Source organism: Cyprinodon tularosa, unplaced genomic scaffold (assembly GCF_016077235.1).
Source record: "Cyprinodon tularosa strain WSP-4 unplaced genomic scaffold, ASM1607723v1 ctg739, whole genome shotgun sequence".
Lineage (NCBI taxonomy): Eukaryota > Metazoa > Chordata > Actinopteri > Cyprinodontiformes > Cyprinodontidae > Cyprinodon > Cyprinodon tularosa.
Window position 1 is genome coordinate 85,238 of NW_024039495.1, and position 20,091 is coordinate 105,328.

The 20,091-nt window shown below is 39.3% G+C and overlaps 1 protein-coding gene across 2 annotated transcripts in view; it reads left to right on the forward strand.

Annotated features, from left to right (window-relative positions):
- The window catches only part of LOC119773010 (grainyhead-like protein 2 homolog), a 47,387-nt gene that overhangs the window by 14,254 nt on the left and 13,042 nt on the right, over positions 1-20,091 (forward strand). For both annotated transcript variants that reach the window (XM_038269788.1, XM_038269789.1), the window contains exons 6-8: positions 695-935; positions 1,025-1,136; positions 3,114-3,208. In XM_038269788.1, the coding sequence (XP_038125716.1) occupies positions 695-935; positions 1,025-1,136; positions 3,114-3,208 (448 nt within the window). The remainder of the gene's footprint in view (positions 1-694; positions 936-1,024; positions 1,137-3,113; positions 3,209-20,091) is intronic.

Consider the following 20,091-nt stretch of genomic DNA (forward strand, 5'->3'; position numbering starts at 1 on the left):
TTTTCTGATTCATTGGACAGATCTACGTCACATTTTGAAACCTAGTATTTTTTTTTAGTCATTCAAGACTGCTTTAAACTTTTAAAGAGAGGCTCTCTGTGCCTACACTTTGAACATTTTAAACTTACTGCAGACAAACTCTTGAAATAACACTTAATAACCTAAATGTATTACATAACCAGGAGACATGACAACAGATTTTGATAGAAATTGTAATCTTACTCAGATCAGAGAAGTTGCTAAGAGTTACAGAAGGCAGCTGCCTACCAACGGGGCTCACTTCTCAGGAAGTGGCCCCTATAAACAGTTAAAGAGGCATTTTATACTTCAGTTTGCCACATCATCATATTTTACATCCATGGATCCAGCCTTAACAAAATATTACACTTTGTTCTTAGCTGAAGGACACCGCTCTCATTCCATTCCCAGATATTTGAAAATGTTTATAACTGTGTATCCGGACAGAGGTGTAGACAGAGCCTCTCTTTAAAAAAACTTTCTGGCTTCATTCGCTCTCTTACAGAGTTCAAATTCCACAGATAGGTTTGACTTTTTTTCGCTGTCAAAGCAGATTGAGAGAAAAACAAATGAACAACATGTTTCTAAATTATTTGTTAAAAGAAAAGATGCATGAACATTTTTGGGTGTACCATACCGAAAGAGATCATAGATATACAAACTTGCTATCTTGCAGTGACAGCTTCAAGTACAGCCTGGAAGCCAGCATGTCTCTACGGCCGCGTCAAGGAGAAGGACCCATGGCTTACCTGAACCGGGGCCAATTCTACGCTTTGACGTTGTCTGAAAACGGCTACAGCCCTTTCCACTGTCGGCCCAGAGCCAAAGCTTGGGGCAAATCTAATGGAAAGCCCTCCAGCAGTGAGCAGTCTGCGTCTTTGGGAGCCTCTGATCTGCAGAGGGACACTGTCGTACAGGTACACGTTTGAGGGATTTATAGACTGAGATTATATGTTTGCATCTCTGTGACCCTTATAAAGATGCAAATTTTCTGCTTCAACTGTAGAGTGTCATCATGGTGGTGTTTGGGGAAGACAAATCCAGGGATGATCAGCTCAAGAATTGGAAATATTGGCACTCCAGACAGCACACTGCAAAGCAAAGGGTTTTAGATATTGGTAAGTTTTCTTTTTCTTTTAGTCGGATAAAAGATCAGAAGGTCTTCACTGTTCAGGCTGAGTTATTATTCTTCATAAATGAATAGCGTCATCGCAGCTTTACAAGATTAACGAGGCAGAGCAGGCAGGCGGCTAACCTGAAAGAGAATCCCTTCTGTTCTGCAGTAAAACCGGATTAGATTTGAATAACAGTCAATACTCATTTCCCACAGGAGTCCTGTGAACAGACAGCCCATGGGGTACATTTGCATAGACGTTATGTAGAAATAAGTGAAGGCCTGGATAGCGGCCATATCCTGTATGGTGGAGAGAGACAGGCCTCAACCTGCAGCTTCAAACTCAAAGGAATGATCCAACGCTGTCATACACTACTGGTTTTTATGTGTGCCAAGTTCATGCCATTAATAGTACTGGCATGGACTTGCATAGAGTGGGTGGAAATGAATACGTGACTGGGATGTATTGAGTTTTTTTTGTTAAATGTGAAAGTGGGATTCTGAAGTGGAAATATCTGCCTGGCAGATTTTCATTTACTCTGAGATACTGGAGATAAATGGATAAGAGAAGGGGAAAAAAAAGGTGGTGAAATACTGAACTCTAGGGAGGTTCATTCATGTGTGTTTAGGAAGACATTTCAATGCACTCAAGACTTAATTAATTAAATTAAAGAAGAAAAATCACATCTTCAAACTACACGAAAATTTCTGTCTCTAATGTGTTTGGATTGTTTTTGTATTGGACTCTTAAAATGGATTAAATGAACCAAGTGATCAAATATTTTTTAAGATTATGCAAATTTATTTAATGATACTGAAAATTTTCTCACAGATAATGACACTGATAAATATGTATAAAATATTATGACCCAGATATTAACATATTGAAATGTTCAATCTTCACAAATCTTTTTTCCTCCCCGCAGATATTTTAGCCTTGGTTTAGATTAAACTTCATTGTCATTGTACTTGTTACAAGAGCAATACCATGAAACAGTAAACCCCTTATATGCTTCAGCAGATTGTACAAATGAATAAAGAGAAAAAAAAACAAAAAAAAACACGTATTTTAATATGTTGTCAAATTTTAGATCTTATCCTTAAGTTCAGTATTTTTTTAGACTTATAAATTCATATAAAATAGGATTTCCTCATGGATTGTTTTTAAACTGTAGTGTGCTATCCGGCGGGGGGATGGGGGTGATGTGTATCTGGAAAAAACTAATGTCTAATAAAAATAATGTCTGAAAAAAAACTTCATACATCTAATTTACCTAAAAGACAATAATCTGAGGCACAGGCGTGATGAGTGACAGGGGTGGATTTAGGAAATTTGGGGCCCTAGGCAAACACAGGCAGGGGGCCCTCTGAACTGAGAAGACAACACATAAAACAGACCCATTATAGAGATACAGAAATTTTAATAGAATAGACGTCCATTATTTGTTCTATGTTCTGTCCTCTCTTCTTGTCCTTTTTCTTCTTGTTTTCGTCTCTATGTTTTGTACTCGGCTGGCTTTTCATGCTGTGTCAAAAGGAATGAAAGATTTTTTCCCATCACTAAGCTCACTTAGCGTATCGTTCTTTCCTGTGTTTCCAAAAAGGCGACAGCTAAAGCAAATAAAACAGTAATTCTTTTCACTGTAGACAATCCATGATCTGCTTATCTGTTCTCCATTTTTCATTTGGATTAAATAATATCTGCATGAATCATGACAGCAGACAAGATAGAGGAGAGCAGGAGGCGGGGTTACCCATCTACTTGCTCTGGAGAGCAGAGTTCGACGCTTTTAGATGTTGTCGCCAAAGTCTCCACTAACAGAAAAAAGCTGCTAGATTTGGCATAAGGCGCTTTTTTGAAATCAAAGTTAAATGTTTCCTTTGTTAGGATGGTGAGGTTCAGAAGTTCAGATTAAAGGCCGCTTTATTCTGAAATGTTAATGTAAAACGTTTCTCTTTTATGTTCTGCTCATGCCTTCAGCTGACTACAAGGAGAGCTTTAGCACGATTGGGAACGTGGAGGAAATAGCTTACAATGCTGTGTCTTTTACCTGGGATGTGAGTGAAGAAGCCAAGGTAAGAAAAAAAAAAAACTAGTTTGAACACATTTGATTAAAAGTGAGCAGAGGATCATGCCCACAACTTTTCCACCTTGCATGGCAGTAAATGCATCTCCAACCAACGCTGTGCCTCATCCGGAACGCTCCCTGGGCATGCAGCCCTCAGGGGTTTCATGCTTTCTGACCGTGGACGGTCTGATAAAGCCAAACAACATGTAAACAGTCCCCGCCCATTAACAAAGAGCCCATCCTCAGGGTGTTTTGGGCCCCGCAGCTCTTATTCAGCTCTACTGTCAGTGAAACCTCATTAAACAGCTGCACAAAAACACAGACGGGTAATTGCAGCTTTGCAGGTTTGGCTGTAAATATTTACTGTTTGTCACATGCCTTTGATGCACTGCATTGGTTTTACAGTCAGCTTTACGCTGCTGTGTTCCCCATGTATTCTTTGATAAAACAAATGGAACAGGATCAATTCTTTTTTTTTTATTGTTATTCATAAACCGTGAAATTATCAGTTTATAAGTCACATTTTTAAAAATTTGTCTAAAAGTTATTTTTATTCTTACCCACCAGGGCTTTTTAATCCACTATTTTTTTTGTTTGTTTGTTTTGCATTTTCCAATGTCGGCTCTGAAACAATCTATTTTTTTTAATATATATTATATATATACAATCTGTTGCTTTTTGTATCTCTGCTTCTGTCCCCTTGAACCCCAGTCAACCTCAACCTCCGCCTGGTTCTGCTGGAGGTCTCTTCCTGTTAAAAGGGAGTTTTTCCTCCCCACTGTCGCTACAAGCATGCTTAGTGTGAGGGATTGCCTTAGAGTCAATGATTCAATGCAATTATCTGGTCTTCCTTAGATAGAAAACTTTGAATCAATCTGACTGGATGACCTGGTGAACTGTCATCATTTCGTGATATGTCTTTATTTTCATCTACATGTGCCCAGATTAGATTGGAGAAATCTGGTCACCTTAATATATGACAGTTTTTTTTTTTTTAAAGTAGGGTTATTGCACAAGGTGTTCACATGGGTATTTATATAGATGGATATTTATATTTGTATGTATAGTTATTTCACTGGGTGTCAAATATAGAGAAACAGGTCATAGCACAGGGTATCAAATAGTAATTGCACATTATACAGTAATGGCCAAAAGCATTGAGAATGACACAAATATTATACTTTCCCATGATCTGCTGCCTTCTGGTTTTCAGGTGTAAATGTCAGATGTTCTCATCACATATAGAAATACCATTGCAATCATATAATGAGTAACAAAAGCTTTTAATGCGATAGAATGAGTTAATGCAGCAAGTCAATATTTGCAGTGTTGACCCCTCTTCTTCAGGACCTCTGCAGCTCTCCCTGGCATGCTCTCAATCAACTTCTGGACCAAATCCTCACTGATAGCAGTCCATTCTTGCACAATCAATGCTTGCATTTTGTCAGAATTCCTAGGTTTTCGTTTGTCCACCCGTCTCTTGATGATTGACCACAAGTTTTCAATGGGGTTAAGATCAGGGGAGTTTCCAGGCCATGGACCCAACATCTCTGTTTTGTTCCCTGAGCCAGTTAGGTATCACCTTTGCTTTATGGCAAGGTGCTCCATAATGCTCGAAAAGGCATTGTTCATCACCAAACTGCTCTTGGACGGTTGGGAGAAGTTGCTTTCGGAGGACATTCTGGTACCATTCTTTATTCATGGCTGTGTTTCTAGGTAAGACTGTGAGAGAACCAAATCCCTTGGCTGAGAAGCAACCTCACACATGAATGGTTAGAGGATGCTTTACAGTTGGCATGAGACAAGACTGGTGGTACCGATCACTTTGTCTTCTCTGAACAAACTGTTTTCCAGATGTCCCAAACAATCGGAAAGGGGATTGATCAGAGAAAATGACTTTCCCCCAGTCCTCAGCAGTCCACTCCCTGTACCTTTTGCAGAATATTAGTCTGTCCCTGATGTTTTTCCTGGAGAGAAGTGGCTTCTTTGCTGCCCTCCTTGAGACCAGGCCTTTCTCCAAGAGTCTCCACCTCACAGATGCACTCACACCTGCCTGCTGCCATTCCCGAGCAAGCTCTGCACCGCTGGTAGCCCGATCCCGCAGCTGAAACACTTTTTAGAGACGGTCCTGGCACTTGTTGGTCTTTCCTTGGCGCCCTGGAGCCTTGTTGGCAACAATGGAACCTCTCTCCTTGAAGTTCTTTATGATGCCATAGATTGTTGACTGAGGTGCAATCTTTCTAACTGCGATTCTCTTTCCTGTTCGGACATTTTTGTGCAGTGCAATGATGACTGCACATGTTTCTTTAGAGATAACCTTGGTTCACAGAAGAGAAACAATGATGCCAAGCACCAGCCTCTTTTTAAAGTGTCCAGTGGTGTCATTCTTACTCTATCATGACGGATTGATCTCCAGCCCTGTCATCACCACCCACACCTGTGTTTATGGAGCAATCACTGAAATGATGTTAGCTGGTCCTTTTAAGGCAGGGCTGCAATGATGCTGAAATGTGTTTTGGGGGATAAAGCTCATTTTCTAGGCAAATACTGACTTTGCAATTAATTGCTGTTACGCTGATCACTCTTTAGAACATTCTGGAGTATATGAAGCAGTAGACTTTGTAAATATTAACATTTGAATCATTCTCAAAACTTTTGGCCATTACTGTACATGGCACAAGTTATTGTCATTATAGTTTTGCATTGTAGAGTCAGGGATGAATGACCTGCGGTAGCGCTCCTTTTTACAAACAGGATGTAAAAGTCGTCCATTAAAGAAGCTGTTTTAATGCAGCCTCATTATTTCTGCTGTGATGAAGGGTGTAAAACTAAGAGCCTAAGGATAGAGCAGCTCATGAACTCCTGAATTTATGATCTTTGGTTAAAAACGTGCACAAGTTTACAAAAGGTTTTTAAAACATCCCATTTTTCTGCTGTTGTGTATTTAGGAAAACACAAATGTACCTACCTGTAGGGGGAAGCCTTGGCACAGGCGCAGCATGATGGCAATAAGTAGAATTAAGTTTGCAGCGTAACAGATGCCAACCGGTTTATAAGCCTCAGATAACTCAGTCGCCTGAGGCAACAGGTGAAGCTTGTTGTCTTTCCATATAAACATTTGTGCCTCTGATTTTCTTGAAGTTTACCAACCAGTGGTGCTAGTGGCGTGGCAAGGAAATGACACCATTTTTTTGTCTTTCTCCTAGTGGTGTATGGACATCACAGTTAAAACGTCATGTAAGTTTCATGAACGAAAATGGAAAAAGAATCCAGTTTTTCATGGATCCTTTTTTGTAGCAGCTCCCCAGCAGTGAATGAAATTTCAGCGGTCTCGACAGGTGATTTTCAATGTTTATTTTCTTTGATGCGGATCATCTCAGTCATCAATGTCACCGTGAAAACTAAACAAATACAAATATTAGAATATAAACATAAACTTACAACACACAAACAAAATAAAACGTACCTCGCTGCTTTCACCAGGGAACGCTAAGAATCACAATGCAAGCACGGCTCTGAGGGTTATTGTCGGCATACATTGATACAGCGGCCTTTATAGGGCCTGTCCTCATTAAGCTGCGGCAGCCCGTGAGGTACATAACAAAGGAAATTTTACAACATGCAAATACAATAAACAAAACACAATACAAAACAGTGGTAATCAAAACAGACAAATATAATCAAACAATCTGCAATCCTATAAATAATTTACAATAAATATATCCTATAAATAATTAAATATAAATAATTTACAATAAATATATCCTATAAATAGTTAAATATAAATAGTTTACAAGTTTAAATAGTTAAAGAAACTTAATTTTAATTGTTAACTACCCATTACACTCCCACCAATAATGCATGAACTATTACCCCACAATCATGCATTATTTTAAACCATGCAGATTATTTAAACATATTCGTCTGTGTACATTACGTTTAAATGTCACTTTCTAATAACACTACCAATTTTTGCACCGGTCTTTCTATTACTGAGCTCTTTGAGATAATATCCCTTCCAGATCTCTGTTCTCCTGTTCTCACCTTCACTCTTCGAACCAAACCATCACCATCAACCATCGTTTCCACAACACGACCCAATAGCCACCTATTTCTTGGGAGAAAATCTTCTTTGACTATTACAACATCATTTACCTTTATATTGCGCCGAATTACATGCCACTTTTGTCTAATGGAAATATTCTGGAGGTATTCCCTCTTCCATCGACTCCAAAACTGTTCGACCAGAAACTGTACCCGGCGCCAACGTTTTGAGGAATAAATATCTTCCCTCACAAATGTTCCTGCAGGAGGCAAGGCAGACTCAGATTTCATTTGAAGCAGATGATTAGGTGTTAAAGGTTCAAGAGAAGCTGGGTCATTTATTCCCTTTAATGTTAAAGGACGACTATTAATTATAGCCATGGCTTCATAAAGGAAAGTTCTTAATGAAGCATCATCAAGTTTTCCTACATTTTGAGAGAGTGTAAAGGCCAACACATTTCGGATGGTGCGTATTTGACGCTCCCAAACACCACCAGCATGACTTGCTGATGGAGCATTAAAAATAAACTCACATTGGTTTTCTGCTAGAAAAGACTCCAGATATTTAGGGTCACACCGTTTTAACTCATTTTGGGCTCCAACAAAATTTCTTCCTTGATCACAATATATCTGGCTAACAGCTCCTCTCAAACTAATGAAACAACGCAGGCCATTAAGAAAGGAATCTGTGGACAAATCATCCAACATTTCAATGTGAACAGCTCTCGAATAGAGGCAGGTGAACACCAACCCATACCTCTTGTATTCCTTGCGATTTCTTTTAACAACAAAAGGACCAAAACAGTCCATTCCACAGTAGGTAAATGGTGCAGATGCCTCCAAGCGTTGCTTTGGAAGCTCAGCCATAAGCTGTTCTTCCTCTGGTCGTCTGAGCTTCCTGCACTGCACACATTTATGAATCATCTGAGCCACCAACCTGCTGCAGCCAATAATCCAAAACCCCTTTATTCTGAGCTGCATTTGGGTTTGACCTCTGCCTTGATGGCATACCTGAGTGTGACAGTAGGACAGAATAAGATGAGTGATATGGCTGTTTCTTGGCAAAATCAGTGGATGTTTAAAATCTTCACTAAGAGATGAATGTTTTAATCGTCCACCAACCCGCAACAAACCATCTTCCACAAATGGATTTAAATGGAACAGAGGGCTGGAACGTGGAAGGATGTTTCCTCCTTTTAACAGCTTCATCTCTGAGCCAAAGGCCTGGTTTTGTACAAGTTTCACTACTGATTTCATAGCATCTTCACGTTCTTTAACACTCACCACATTTGAATAACATTTGTTTCTGTGTCCAAGTCTTTTGATTCTGGCTATTACTTTAATCAGTGTTGACCAGGATGAAAATCTAGTGAAACGTTCCAGAAAATCTGCAGTCTCATCTGTTGTAGTCGCAAATGTCTGAACAGTTTTAACCTCTGGGTCACCGACTAACAGATTAGGGCTGGATTTAAATTCCCTTTTTATCTCCCTTTTCCACAAAAATTCAGGACCCGTTAGCCAGTTGGTGGTTAAAATCTCAGAGGCACACAGTCCTCTAGACGCATGATCTGCAGGATTTTCAGTGGTGTCAACATGATTCCATTGATTTGGATTTGTGTTCTCTCTGATTATCTGGACTCGATTTGCCACAAATACATGAAACCGCCGTGCTTCATTATTAATATATGACAACACTACTTGTGAATCTGTCCAGAAAAACTCTGCATCTATCTTCATATCAAGCTCTGATTTTAACAGCATACTCAACCTAGCAGCAACCACTGCAGCTGAAAGCTCGAGACGAGGAATGGTTGTGATCTTCAAAGGAGCCACTCTGGCTTTAGCCATGATCAAAACACAATGGATTTCACCTTTGTCATTCTCAAACCTGAGATAGGAGCATGCACCGTATGCTAGGCTGCTAGCATCTGAGAAGTGATGTAGTTCTGTTTTAACAATGTTTCCAAATCCTTGTGGATGATAACATCTTTGTATCATTAATCCTTCCACATCCTGAAGGCTGAACTTCCACTTCTCCCACCGTACTTGCAAGTCCTCAGGCAAAGTGTCATCCCACCCAATACTTCTTCGGCACAGATCTTGCAAAATGCATTTTCCATTCATAATGAATGGTGAAATAAATCCCAATGGATCATACAGAGAGGCTATTACTGACAAAATGCCACGGCGTGAATCAGGTTTATCTCTTAGATCAATATGAAAACCCAAGCAGTCAGTTTTGACATGCCATCGCATACCTAAGGCATGCTCGGTAAGCGCCAAGTCAGGCTTGAGATCAGCAGAAACCACAGTGGCTCTCTCAGATGGATTCACACAGCCCAGGACTTCAGATCTATTGGAATTAAATTTGTGGAGTCTCAAACCACCTTCTTTGCACAGTTTCTGTGCTTCAGTTATTAATTTGGTGGCATCACTAGCTGTAGGGACACTTATTAACCCATCATCAACATAAAAATTATTTTCCACAAATTCTGCTGCAGCTGGAAACTTTGATTTGTGCTGTTGTGCCAAATATTTCAAACCAAAATTAGCACAGCCTGGAGAGGAGGCAGCACCAAAAAGGTGAACCTTCATTTGATACTCTTTGGGCTCGCTCTCCAAATCTCCTTGCTCCCACCATAAGAACCTGAGGTAACAACGATGCTTTGATGCAACAAAAAACTGGTGGAACATCCTTTCAATGTCACAAATGATAGCAACAGTTTCTTTTCTGAAGCGCAGCAGGATTCCAATTAAAGAGTTTATCAAATCTGGACCAGTCAACAAGGTATCATTTAAAGAGGTACCACAAAATTTAGCTGAGCAGTCAAACACCACTCTTAGCTTATCTGGCTTCTTTGAATGGTACACCCCATGATGAGGTAAGTACCACACACAATCATTGGCATTTGTCTCAGGAGCTAGTTCAGCATCACCACAGCTAATGATGGACTCCATAAATGTTTTGTAATGATTGTAGAACTGATAATTTCTCTTTAACCTTCTCTTCAGATGTTGTAAACGAATTGTAGCCAGCTTCTTATTATTTGGCAACATAGGAGGGCAAGGTGTTTTAAACGGGAGGGGCATCTCCAAATGGCCATCATCTTTCTGTGTAATATTTTCACTCAGAAGCTGTAGAAACCGAATGTCATCTTGAGAAACACATTTTCCTTCTGGGCCCTTTTCATTAAAATCCATCTCCAGAGCCTTTAAAACATCAGAGGTTAATGGAGCTGGCATTTCTTTTACCATCACTCTGTGTACAAATCTTTGGTTACCTTGCCGATCTAAATGTGGATTAGCTGCCCCAATGATACTCCAACCCAGAGCAGTTTTCTGAGCAAAGGGTTCATTTTCCCCACCAACAACAACTTCCAAAGGAGCCAAGGCAGAAGGACAGTCAAACCCAATTAGTAAACCTACTTCACAATCTTGTAAAGCAGGCATTTTTCCAGCCAGATGTTTAAGGTGAGGCCACTGTAATGCTGTACTTCTACTTGGTATACAAGATGTATCAACAGGAATGAAGTCCCGTGTGTATGCTTGCCCCAATCTTATACAATTATCAGAGAAAAAGCTCCGAATCTGCAAGTCAGACACAATTTCACTTGAAACAGGTGCATCAACAGAAACCATAGTACTAAGTTTTAACTGTACTGGTTTTGTTTCAACAGTCAAGTTTTTCACAAGATCTTCTAGGACAAAGGAGGAGTCACTCTGAGTATCAAGGAGTGCATAAGTAAGTATTTCCTTCCCAGGATCCTTCACAGAGGACAAAAAAACTGGAACAATACTTGATGTTGCAGAAATGTTTCGGGTGAGTGCATGAGACAAGACACTGCGAGAAACCTGAGGTGTTTCTTCTGAAGAGATGGAACACTGCTGAGCAGCATCCTGAGATCTTACTCTCTCCAGGTGCAAACAAGTAGGATGATGCCGTCTACACTCTCCACAAACATGGCGTGTTTTACAATCTTTCGATAAATGGCCCTTTCTCAAGCATCCAAAACAAAGATGGTTCTGATGTATAAATGACATTTTGTCTTCCATTGATTTAACTGCAAATTTAGGGCATTTAGCAATACTGTGCGACGTGTCTGTACAAACCAAACAAGGCAGTTTAGATTTCAGAACATGAACAGTTTCTTGTTTCTTGAACTCCGTACTGGTACTAAGAGCTTTTGCTTTTCTGGAAAGATCATTTGAAGAAGTTCTAGACTTTAACAAAAATGGAGAAGCAATAGGATTACATGCTATGCGTGCTTCCTTTTTTATGAATCTAGAAAAACATTCAAAAGATGGATATTCCCCACATGCATCTAGTACTTCAACAACAACTCTGCTCCATTTACGTACAACCCAATCTGGTAATTTCTTCAACATCTTATGATTCTCTTCACAATCATTTAAGATAGACAGTCCTTTAACTTGAGGCATCGCCTCTTCACAACTTTTCAAAAAGTCTGCAAAATCTCTGAGAGACGATGGATCATTTGGTGCAATCTTAGGCCATGACTTAAGTTTATCCCTAAATGCTTTCTGAATTACAAACGAGTTTCCATATCTCTCCTGAAGAACTGCCCATGCACCTTCATATGCATCTTCAGAACTTCTGTAAAAGAAACCTTCTACAGCCTTTCGGGCTTCTCCAGAGAGATAACTTTTCAGATACAACATTTTTTCTCCAGCAGAGATGGCCTTTGAATCAATTAAAGTTGTAAATGATATCTTAAAGTCCACAAATTTCAAAGGGTCACCTGAGAATATGGCAGGTATAGGAACAGGGAGGCGACTTAAACTTAACGAGCTCGTTAAGGCTTCAGCCAAGTTTACTGCAGAAATCTCAGAGCAAACTTGAGATGGTAAAATAGTTGCAGCCCTTGCAGTCGACTTTCTTGGGTGTTTTAAAGGTTGCATTGACTTAACTTCAGGCTCAAAATCAAGATTTTCCCTTTCAACACCATCCTCAAGTCTGCTGTAAACATCAACCCGAGCTGCAGCCATTTTAACTTCCATATCAGTCTCCATTACCTTTAACTTGCTCTTTTCCTCATCAAGTTGCTGCAGCACTTCAGCCTCCTTCTGCTTCATTTCTGCCATAATCTGGGACTCATGACATTTCCACTCACATTCAAGTTTACTGACTTTAGCATGTTGAGCTTCAATCTCCAACATGGATTTAACTTGAACCCTTTTGGCTGCAAGATCAGCTTCTGCAATTACCCGCTCTTGAGAAACTTTGGAACTGGTAGTTGATGAACCATATGCACATGAAGAATTTTCAGTAGAGGCTTCTCCAAAAACAGACTGATATTCATCTCTATTTAAGATTTCTCGCACCCTTTCCTTTTCAACTTCTTGATTAAAATTTTCTTCAACAATACTCCCTTCCAAACGCTTACACACAAGATCATAAATCTCATTTGTTAATATAGTACAGGCATCTAGTTTCTGCACAATATCTGGAGTATTTAAAGAATTACGTTGAAGACACTCATAATTTTGTTTCACTTTATCAAGACTGTTTTGGACTTGCTGATTTATTTCATTCAGATTCTCCTGAGAGCAGAAACCTTTTAATTTCCTCCTGGCTTCCCTGGCAATTTGCTTCCAGGATCCATAAGATTTAAGAAATGCCTTTATCCATTTTGCAGATTCTGCTTCTCTGTACTGCTCTCCCTTTCCAGTTAACTTTCTTGTCCGTGGACCTGAAACCAACTCTTGTCCTTTTGGCTTTACATCAGAGCACACATCTTCAGTAGAAAGTCCTTTTACACTTGGCAGTGACATCTTAACCCTTTACAATGACTTAAACCTTACAGTGAAATTAAACCCATAAATGTTTTTGTTTTTTTTTCATTTATTTTTATTTTTTATTATAATTTTTTTTTTCTTCCTCTTAATTAGTCCAGTTACCTTTTAAATAATTCGGCGTAATTTCACAAACGCCAATAAAAGTCAGGTGACGTCATCTTCAAGTTGTTTCCGTGTTTGATAAGTCAATTTCTCACCAAGCCAGCGATCATCTGTTGGATTCAGTTTCTGAAGCAAACTTGGATCCACCGCGAAGACAACTCCTCATGGAGGCGTTGACTCTGATGCTGCGTCAAACTTCGGCCGATGTCAGATCCAGAATTCTCGCCGTCAATGGATGTCCAGACGCACAGAAGCTACGAGTTTTCACTGTAGCAGCTCCCCAGCAGTGAATGAAATTTCAGCGGTCTCGACAGGTGATTTTCAATGTTTATTTTCTTTGATGCGGATCATCTCAGTCATCAATGTCACCGTGAAAACTAAACAAATACAAATATTAGAATATAAACATAAACTTACAACACACAAACAAAATAAAACGTACCTCGCTGCTTTCACCAGGGAACGCTAAGAATCACAATGCAAGCACGGCTCTGAGGGTTATTGTCGGCATACATTGATACAGCGGCCTTTATAGGGCCTGTCCTCATTAAGCTGCGGCAGCCCGTGAGGTACATAACAAAGGAAATTTTACAACATGCAAATACAATAAACAAAACACAATACAAAACAGTGGTAATCAAAACAGACAAATATAATCAAACAATCTGCAATCCTATAAATAATTTACAATAAATATATCCTATAAATAATTAAATATAAATAATTTACAATAAATATATCCTATAAATAGTTAAATATAAATAGTTTACAAGTTTAAATAGTTAAAGAAACTTAATTTTAATTGTTAACTACCCATTACACCTTCGTATTGTGTGATCTTAGCCCGGTTTCATCTTTTTCCTCCCAGTTTATCACAAACTGTGTGGTGTACTTTGGGTATGCCTAAATTCAGGGGTTGGTCCGTTCGAGGTTTCCATTTATATTCAGATTACAATACAGCGCTGCAAATCCTTCTAGGCCCCTAATTTGAAGGCTGGGTCTGGTCTAACCCTTCATTTCCCACATTTCACGGGTCAAAGCCGATTGGTCAAGTTGAACAGTGGTGGCAAAAGTAGTTCTTAAAAGTTGATGTATTAATTCAATTCTGTTTATTTATATAACACCAATTCACAACACATGTACTTAAAGTCAAATTGAATCAAAGTTTTCAATCTAAGGAAAACCTGATGATTACATCGACTCATTGACTCGAAGGCAATCCGTCACACTAACCATGCTTGTAGCGACAGTCGGGAGGAACATCTCTCTTTTAACAGGAAGAAACCTCCAGTAGAACCAGGCTCAGTGTGAGTGGCCATCTGCCGAGGCCGACTGGGGTTCAGGGAGACAGAAGCAGAGATACAATAAGGAGCTGTAAAAGGCAGCCCCGTCCAGGAAACACACAGCCAGGCAGACGAGCTTCAAGCTAGCTTTCATGTATGTCAGAGGATGAAGAGAGCTCATCCAACCAGTCACATTCAGAGAAACAGGACTACACTGAGAAACAGGCAGATCTCAAATATCTATATAAAAAAAAGGTGTTGATGGCAGCAGCACAGCTGATATTTCTCTCCAGGATGGAGTCACAGCCAAACAGGAACAGACCAAATGAAGCTACTATGAGAAAATGCAGAGAGAACGTAAACTTAGAGATTGAACCAACACATTCTGCAGAATTGTAGAAAAGATGAACACTGTGATTTATGGATTTTTTTATTTTAAATAAAAAGATCTCACAGTGTAAAATTTACATACGATGACAATTTCAGACCCCTCCATGGTTTCTAAGTGGGAGAACTTGTAAAATAGCAGGGTGTTCAAATACTTATTTTCCTAGATATTGTGGGGACATTGATTTTTAATTTTAGCTGGTCCTTTTTTATTGTTGCGAGAGGTTGGCTCACCACTGAAAGTATGTTTCGTGCTGTCGTTTTGGATATTAGGATGCAATTAGCTTCAGTTCCTAATCTCACAGCTGTGTTACAGATTTCCCATGTCTCAAACATCTACTTACCCTGGATGTAAGCCAAATTTTACTGTAGAACATTCTGTGGAACAAGAACAGACGAGACAAACCGTTTTTAATGGCCCAAAGTGAACATTTAAGATGTCATTATGCCACGTTTTACTCCTAAACTCCAAAATCTGCTTGATTAATCAAGATTTCACATAGTTCAATCACTAAATAGAGCTTCAGTGTTTTTCGGAGCTTGCTGCATTTACAGTCACGGCTGAAGGTAGGGTGGGTTGGTTGGTGAAAGCTAAAACCGTCCCAGATTACTGCTGATTACCTCCTTTTTGTCGTCGCCAGAGGAACTGGCCTGCATGGGCTGCATCCTTTACACGATTCAGATTTGGGACGCACATCAGGATAGACCATGAAACAGGTTGCTGTAGGAGTCGATTTAAGCATTCAGCTGCAGAGGCGATTGAATCACAGAGAGAAGGGAGCGTGTTATATTGAATTAGGTTGCACTGTTTTTGGTAGCAGGTCAAATAGGACAACCGTGGCACCTATGTGGACCCAATATGGCCTTTCTATGGATTTTCAATAATAATGCCATGACTTCCAAAATATCCATGATAGCCTGGCTTTGCTTTAGATCAAATCATGTATGCCTGATGATTCATACAAACAAGGGTACTAGCACCAGCTTGCATGTGAAATATGTTTTGTTGTCATGGCCTTTTATTTTTTCTGCTGTGCATTCAGTTCAGGTCTGATGTGTGGAAATGCTGCCTAATTTTAACGAGTAAAAAAAATTATTTTAATTTTACAACTCTCTTCATTCTCTGACATGGGAGCTGGCTTGGAGCTCGTCTGCCTGGCTGTGTGTTTCCTGGACGGGGCCGCCTTTTACAGCTACTTTTTGTATCTCTGCTTCTTTCTGTATCTCTGCTTCTGTCTCCTTGAACCCCAGTTGGCCTCAGCAGATGGCCGCTCACACTGATTGTGGTTCTGGTGGAGGTTTCTTCCTGTTAAAAGAGAGTTTTTCCTCTCCACTGTCGCTACAAGCATGCTTACTGTGAGGGATTGCCTTCAAGTCAATAAGTCGATGTAATCAACTGGTTTTCCTTAGATAGAAAACTTTGAATCAATTTGACTGGATGATCTGGTGAACTGTGAAGTGTCTTGAGATTACATGTGTTGTGAATTGGCGCTATATAACTAAACTGAATTGAAATTAATTGAACTCCTCTAAAATGCATAAGAAAAAACAAAGAAAAAACAAGAAAAAACTGCTTTGATCTTTTATTAATTTTTTTAAAGAATAAGTTAATATGATTCCAACATCTAGCTTGTCTGCTTTTTTAAATCATCGTGAATCATTTTGACACATTACAGAGCAATTTTTAGTCAATGTATTGAATTAAATATAAGGAACTATCCAAATTTAAGGACGTTGGTGCTTCTATTTCTATGCAGTTTTCTTACCAATATAAATATCACCATGTTCAAAAACATTATGTTGGATAACTTTAGATTTTTTCCCTGTTTTTTTTATTTTTTTTATTCCACCTGCCCCTCAATCGGTTGTGCCATAATCTGCTTTATTTGAGTTGTAGGTGTAAATCTGTCAATGCTCCAGTTTCGGTTGATTTCCTCAAACATTTCCCTATGACTTCACCTTCAGATTCTTTTTTATAATTACAATTCAGTTCCAGCGTTGATTTTAGTTTTGTTATGCAGCACAAATCTGCTTTATTTGCCTCTCTTTGTTGCCAGGCAACAAACCGCTCCATCCTCATTGTGAGTGAATCTTCCAGCCGCAGGTTTCAGTTTGTTTGTTTGTGCCTGTTGGAGCGGATGGCACAGAGCAGCCACTTCACAGCGTCCTCATGAACCTTCCTGCTTTTTAGGAAGGCTTTTGAGTGCTCTTGCATGCTGTAAAGCAAAGACGTAAATGAAATAAAATCACAACAGGCCTCCTACTCACACACTCACATACACGTCCAGTGAGGCTAGCAGTAGAACATGTGGCGCTCGCTGGTGGGGAAACTGTTAAATCGGTCGGTTCTGTGGAGGTGGGAATTTTCTGGAGCTGTGTAGGAGGCCCATTTGTGCTTTAGGCTTTCACAGCAATCAGCCCTCACCTCTGCAGGTTCAGGCACGATGCTGTTGATGCAGCACGGTGGGAAAGTTATCGCTGAGCCGCGCTGAGAGCTCTCTACCGTTATCTGTCTCTGCCACCCTGTTGCTGGAGCTGTTGGTCCCGTTTAACCGGAAAGTTCTACACGTGTTTGTGTTGGTTTATGTGATTTGGCATCAGTCATGAGAATATGTTCCCATTTGTGGCCAAATTTGTGAGATACCCACATGTAGGAGTGTTTACACTCTAAGAGGGCTGTTCTGTCTCTTGGGTGTGGTTTGAGTTTTAGAGGTTGAAGCAACATGTCCATTTTCTTTAAAGACTTTGAATCGAGATCCCCCCCCCCCCCCCCCCCCATTCTCATAACTTTGACAAATGGGACATGTCTGCATGTTGTCTGTGAACTGTTCCCGTGGACATAATGAGTGTGTGACCCATTGTGAATCACTTGTTTCACAAGAGAACAACTGAGTTTTTTGTCTTTCCATTGACAAACTGCTTTTGTATGCCAAAATCTAGATTTGTTTACAAGAAAAGTTTCTAGCACTGATTCAGTAACCTGTAGAACCAACTCTAACAGTAATAATAAAAAAACAATGTTTTTAATTTTTTTTCTTTTCTTTTGGAATGACTATGACCTGGATGACTGAGAACCTTCACCAGCATAACATTAATAACTCCTTATGGTCATTTCAAAGCTTAGTTGAGGAGGGATTCTGGGTCTCTTTTTTTATTTTAATTTTTTTATTTTAAGACATTACTCAACATTTGTTTCTCCAAAGTTCTCTTAAAATTCAGTCACAGCATTTTTGTCAGTTGTAAGTCTGAATTTTAACTAGACCTTAGCGAGACCTCAATTATCTTGGTCTATTTTAAACACTTTTATTCTGACTGAAACCCTGAGGATTCCAGGTTATGTTCAAGTTTATTTATAAAGCACCATTTCACAACACACATCATCTCAAAGCACTTTACAGAGAGAATTCAACCAGATCATAAAGTCAGATTAAGTTTTCTATCAAAGGAAAATCAGTTGATTGCATCGACTCATTGACTTTGAAGGATTCGCTCCTCCTGGATGAGCATGTGTCGACAGCAGATATTCGTCTGCATTGTGCTGTTGACTCTTCAGCAATCCCTCACACCAATCATGCATGAAGTGATAGTGGAGCAGAAAAACCTTTTTAACAGGAAGAAACCTCCAGTAGAACCAAGCTGAGTGTGAGCGGCCATCTGCTGGAGCCGACTTGGGGTTCTAGAGACAGAATAGACAATGATTTAAGTCCACAGCTTTGTGATTTGTGGTTTCTCTGTTCTGAACCAGTCTGATCACAATTAATTTCTCTTAAACTTTGTATACTTATTTGTATTTTTTCTTCTTCTAGATTTTAAGTATTTAGTTGTAGATCGGTTAAACTAAATAGATTGCTCCAAGGAAAAGAGCTGGAAGGGAAGCTCCAAGGCCCTTCAGGGAAAGTAGCTTCCGTTGCATGTTAAAAGTAGACGGCTTCATGTGAAACCATCTACAGGAGCTTTCAGTAGCCTGTTAACTAAAGTAAAAATATATTTTCGTTGTCAGGTTCCTCTCAGGAGGATTATTCATAAAACAAATCTCTGGAAGCGCGTGTACCTTATGTTTCTATTGCTTAAACAGGCACCACTACCTATATGTATATATGTAAATCAGTCTGTTGACATATGGAGGAAAATAGCTGCACTACCACTTCAATCCAGCAGGTGGCTGTAATAAGAAAAACAAATGGCAAAGAAGGAAAGCCCTGTTGAGAAAGCCCCATGTTGCTTTAAAATCCATGATTACAATAACTGAAAAAACTGATAAACTTACAAATTAGTATTTTATTCTTATAATCAGGTAAAGGTTTTTAACACCAACAAACAAAAAGTTTTGTAAAATTATGCTGAAATATTAAAATCTGAAAAAAAAACGTTATTTAAAAGACCTGCCCTCTCCACTTAAAAAAGTGCTTGCACAACCCTGTACCCGCTCCCGAGAGGGAATACCTATTAAACATGTGCAAGAGCATGCACAAGCCCATTTCTCCTTATAAAAGTTGCTGTTTGCGTTGCTCATACATACAAGCTTACTTTCCAAAAGAAGATTTGCAATTTTTCCACTATGTCAGACTCACCACCGGTAAGTGAAAATGGGGATGAGCACGTAGAATGGCCTTGCATAAATGTGTTACTGGAATGATTGACAATTAGGAGGACCACTTATTTTGATGATTCACCCGGAAATAGAACATCTTTCCCTATACCTTTAATAGCAACCAAACTCTGGGAATGGATACCGTTACTCTCTAATCATTAGTTAATATTTGGATAACATGGAAGAATATCAGACAGCGGATGAAATGATGGGAGGACATGAGGCTGCTGAACGTTTTTTGAATAATCACATCCACACGGTCTGTCCTGCATCTGCAAAAGACAATAAATAATAAAAAAATTATAATTTATAATTTAGTTCATACTTCAATGAATCTGTCAATATCGTTTATTTAGAAATCCTCAAGTGGAAATATTTTAGTTTAAGGTCAGATCTCCATACACTTCAAAAAACACCAAAAAGTAAGTACCGTATTTTCACGACCATAAGGCGCACCGGACTAAAAGGCGCAGTCTCAGTTATGTGTCCCATTTCTGTATTTAACACACACATAAGGCGCACCGGACTATAGGGCGCGTTTTTTATATACAGGTACAAGTCCTCTACTACCTTTAAATACCTCTACTGCGTATTTAAAAATACAGCGGGGGCAAAACTGAGTATGACTGTGCTTTATTCATGTATTTATTACAAAGTATTAATCAA